At 44.0% G+C, this 4,938-nt stretch overlaps 1 protein-coding gene across 1 annotated transcript; it reads left to right on the top strand.

The window, feature by feature from the left end:
- Positions 1-2,925: 2,925 nt before the first annotated feature.
- LOC141129665 (uncharacterized) lies at positions 2,926-3,705 on the top strand. Its single transcript, XM_073617759.1, has one exon. It carries the CDS (start codon positions 2,954-2,956, stop codon positions 3,605-3,607), a length of 654 nt encoding a protein of 217 aa, XP_073473860.1. The 5' UTR covers positions 2,926-2,953; the 3' UTR covers positions 3,608-3,705.
- Positions 3,706-4,938: the final 1,233 nt, after the last annotated feature.

Below are 4,938 nucleotides of genomic sequence, written 5' to 3'. Positions count from 1 at the left end.
TAAAAATGTCATTTTGTGCTGGGACTGTACTAATCACGGGAAACACGCGCCACTTTACAGGCATACTATAGACACCCCCCAGGTACAATATTTAAAGGAATAGTTCACTTTTTTTTTTCACTTTAAGTATCATTAAAATCACTGCTCCCGAAAAATCGTCCGTTTTTAAAACTTTTTTTTGCATTGATACATGTCCCCTGGGGCAGGACCCGGGTCCCCAAACCCTTTTTAGGACAATACCGTGCAAATTAGCCTTTAAAATTAGCACTTTTGATTTTGAACGTTCGAGTCCCATAGACGTCAATGGGGTTCTAACGTTTGTGCACATTTTCAGTCCGTTCGAAGGTTCTGGTGCGAACCGAATCGGGGGTGTTCGGCTCAACCCTAATGGAGAGGTGTGTGGTCATTATCACATTGTTCTCCCATAGAGATCAAACTTTCTGTTATCTATATTTACAATCAGATCTCCTGATAACAATGTATGTGGGGCTCTTTGTATGGAGAAGTGGATGTCTTTGTGTTGTATAGTGGAAATGAGCCACCCACATACCACACATCAGAGCTGTGACTTCATTCTAACCATGTACAAAATGATTCTGGATTATTCGATGGGCTTTGCTAGCCAGGTACATCTACCCCCCCCCCAAAAAAAAAAAAAAAAAAAAAAACAAAAAAAAACAAAACAAAAACAAAAACAAAAACAAAAAACAAACAAAAACAAACAAACAAACAAAAACAAACAAACAAACAAAAAATGTCAAGTATCTAGATGGCCGCTTGTGTTTCCAATTCACTACTAGATCCCCAGACATTGTTCTGGTTCAGCTACAAAAGTCTACATTGTAAAACACAATTTGGGAATTAGGAAGGAAAACATTACAACGAATCACATTGTATCTCTTCCCAGATCTCAGTACAGATGCCATGTATATTGTGACCGCCAGGTGTCAGTGTTGCACCTTCATTTGGAATAGAGTGGGATCCATTTTTTTATTCCTTTTTATTGAATATTGTCAGTGATCAGAGTAAATCTCCAGAGGGTCACTTCCAGGTCCCTCCCTGGTATAAAACAACTTACAGGATTTACATAACAGCAACATGGTTCATGTGTGGTATTTGTGTACCGCAAGTATGGAAAATAGAGCAACTCCTCCAGTCCACGAACTAAGGGGTGCCCCAGTTGGATGGACAGGTCCTGTTTATGGATATATTGGTGGTCTTTTCAGTCCCAGTGTCTCCCATCCCCCTATGTGATAGTATTGGTCAGGTGACAGGTCCTCTTTATGGAGATATTGGTGGAGTCGTGCTAATTAGGATACAGTGGAGAAGTGCTATTCAGGATATAGAGGAGCGATGCTTTTGTACATACGGTGGTCCGGTGCTATTAATGATAGGAAGGAGAGGTGTGCTATATATTGAGTATAAATTAGAATAAAGTTGGGGGAGGAGGCGGACATCATGTGTCAAGTTTATTGGATTCTATCTATCTATCTATCTATCTATCTATCTATCTATCTATCTATCTATCTATCGTTCTATCTTTTTCCTTTCTTTACAATAATCTAGTAGTTATTTAGAATTAATATCTTGGTCTCTGGAGATGTATTGTATTATGAGATACATGTACTTTCCATGTGATTGGGATCATTGGATCAGTGAAAGTTTTTAGCGCTGTATATTTTCAGGATTAGCCGGAATTCATCCACACTAGTAGATCGGGGCTCTGGGGGATACAGAGGAGAGGAGATATTGAGGATACAGAGAAGAGATGCTATCTAGGGAAAGGAGGAGCGGACCTAACTGGGATACAGAGGGGAGATGATAATGGGGTAAAGGGGGTCTAATATTTAAATCCCTAAGTTCAATTCTTTTGGTGAATTCCCTTTACTTTTAGTTTTCTTTGGATCTGAGAGGAAGGGAACACCCTGAAATCTTGTCCTGGAGAATGTTAACAGAATAAAATACGTTTTGTGGTCAGTATGCATGTTTTTATTTTAGTAGCCTAGAAATAAATCCACCCCTCACTAACCTACAAATAGCCAATATTTACTATCACGATTCACCTAAAGCTACACTATATTAGGATTTTCAGCAAAATTCTTGTTACTGAAATGATCTCTTGGGGGATCCAATGCTGATGGATTGACTCTTTGATCACCAAAACAATAAACTTATATTCTAGATAGAAGGATTCAAAGCAAGCATTGCACCCGCGTAGGATATATAGCTGTGTAGTAAACGAGATCGATAAACATATTCAAAGTATCTGGATAACAATATATGTATCATGATGACCAGATAATGATACATAGCACATCAAACATGACATTGTGTAATCAGCTGAGACATTTGTATGTATAACAATATCTGCCATCACATCACACAAGGATCTCATGTCACCGGCTGATGTTTTTGTTCCAGGCTCCTTCTACTCAGCTATAGATGAGCAGAGTTGTGTATTAGGGGGAAATGTTTCCTGATGGTCACTCTTCACTCATCTAATGTGAAGATCATTCTAGTGGGAGATGTGAGAAGATTGTTTTCTGGGTAGAATTTGTGTAGAAAACAAGATAGAAGGAAGAATGGGACACACACTCAGGAGGATGGCTGTGTTTGCAGCCCCTGTGTTCAGCCTCCTCGGCAGCTCCTGACAGCTGTAAGTGACCTCCGATAAGTGACAGTCCAGTGAGCAGATCGGGTCCCCGATGAAGATCGGACATCGTTCTATTCCAGAATAAAATCATTTTTCTCTCTGCCCGGAAAACACAACAAGAGAGAGAAGATTCCCCATTACTGAAGTAAGAGTGGGTGGGCGTGTCTAATGTGTAACCAATAGGAGTGCAGACAGCGTGTTGTGTACCAACCAATAGAAATGACGAACTGTACTGTATAAAGGCAGAGCGCTCGGATCATCGTATTATGAACGTTTTGTAAACCTTTCTGAAGAGGAATCATGACGGAGACTGAGAGCGCCCCAGCCGCCGCTCCCCCAGCGGAGCCCGCCGCCAAGAAGAAGCCGGCCAAGAAGGCGGCAGCCGGAGGAGCCAAGAAAGGCAGCAAGAAGCCGTCCGGTCCCAGCGTGTCCGAGCTCCTCGTCAAAGCCGTGGCCGCTTCCAAAGAGCGCAGCGGGGTCTCCCTGTCCGCCCTCAAGAAGGTCCTGTCCGCCGGAGGATACGATGTGGACAAGAACAATAGCCGCCTCAAGATCGCCATCAGGGGGCTGGTGACTAAGGGGACCCTCGTCCAGGTCAAAGGACATGGAGCCTCCGGATCCTTCAAGATCAACAAGAAGCAGGAGGACAAGGCGGCAGGCGCCAAGAAAAGCACCAAGAAGCCATCGGCTGCAGCCAAGAAGCCGGCCGCCAAGAAGCCAGCCAAGTCCCCCAAGAAGAAAACCACCACCAAAGCCCCCACCGCAGCCAAGAGCCCCAAGAAGGCCGCCAAGAAACCCGCAAAAAAGCCTGCAGCTGCCAAGAAGGTGACAAAGAGCCCCAAGAAGCCCAAAGCTGCAGCCAAGCCGAAAAAAGTCGCCAAGAGTCCGGCTAAGAAGGCGGCTAAACCCAAGACAGCAGCCAAGCCCAAGAAGGCCGCTCCAAAGAAGAAATAATCCCCACCGGAGAGACCTCCTTTCATCTACACCCCCCAAAGGCTCTTCTCAGAGCCACCCACCTCCTCCTGACAGAGCTCTACATACACACAGCGACCAGGGAGGGCCGCATTAGAAGTCCTCCATACAGAGCAATGTGACCACCTTACACAATCCCCTCTATAGAATAATATAGAATACAGCGGGAGATCCGATCACAGGACTCTTCACATGACATCCGTCATTGATACAAAGGATAGCTTCAGGTATTCCCCCCCCCCCCAATATATACATATACACTTCTGTGGTGCGGATTGGAGACAATTTTCGCACTGGGAGATCTCCCCAGGGAGGTGGAGTAAGAATGATCAGCGACAAGATCATTGTGTTATGTGGGCAATGTACTCTTTACTAAATAAATATCCAGTTACAGATTTACCATCCCCAGGTCTAGCGGCCCCGATATCACATTCGGAGGGAAACGGATACATTTCAGGTTCCATGTCAGAAATTTCATTATAAACGCTCTCATTGGTTGACAGATGAAGCACAGGATGTTATGATTGGCGGAGTTGGAAATTTTCAAACTGCCCGCCATAATTTCAGTTTTCCATTATGCAACAATTACCCCCCCCCCCCCCCCCCCATCCATGGGCGGTAGAGAATAATGGAACAAAGAAAGGGAGTTTCCCGGATTTTTTCACACAATACTGGATGAATTGTTCCTTCTAGTCTCTCCATTTGTGATGGATTGATGTTGGAAATAATTGTATCAATAAATGACAATCTAACACCGCACTCAAAGATAATTCTCTTATTCTCATGAGCCCCCATTGTACAAATATGGTCCCCCCGGCCAAACATTCATAATCCCTTCAGATAAACCATAAAGTAGAAGAAATGTTCACCGATATAAGGCGGTAGTGTTGAAATAAAATGAGAAAAGGGACTTGGCAGTTTTTTTTCCTAGTCAGCCTTCATATTTCCAGACGGGTCTCTGGAGAGATGAGAAGTGATGGATAGGGAAAGAGGGGGGCGGAGTGTCCCGGGGGGGCCTTGGCTGGACTGACAGGATTATTGTACAAGTGACTTAAGTTCTATCACAGCATGGAGCAGTCCAGAGGAAAAGATTAAAGAAAAATGAGTAGTGTAAAACATAATCGGTATGTAGTGGGTGTAGATGTCTATTGAGGAAGGAGGTGGGGAGATGTGTGGATGTCTTGTAGGGATTTCCCCGTCATATAGTCGGTGTGATGATGGAGTATATAGATCTCTTTGTATAGGAGGATGTGGTGGCTCTGAAAAGAGCCTTTGTGTTGGGATTAGTAGTAGTTCGGAGTGTGTCTCTCTCT

The sequence above is a fragment of the Aquarana catesbeiana genome, linkage group LG02 (assembly GCF_042186555.1).
Source record: "Aquarana catesbeiana isolate 2022-GZ linkage group LG02, ASM4218655v1, whole genome shotgun sequence".
NCBI lineage: Eukaryota > Metazoa > Chordata > Amphibia > Anura > Ranidae > Aquarana > Aquarana catesbeiana.
Note: the sequence above shows the minus strand (reverse complement) of the source record. Positions and strands in the feature narration are given on the sequence as shown.

Coding starts and splice junctions, on each gene's coding strand:
- LOC141129665 (XM_073617759.1), top strand. CDS start 2,954: ATGACGGAGACTGAGAGCGCCCCAGCCGCCGCTCCCCCAGCGGAGCCC.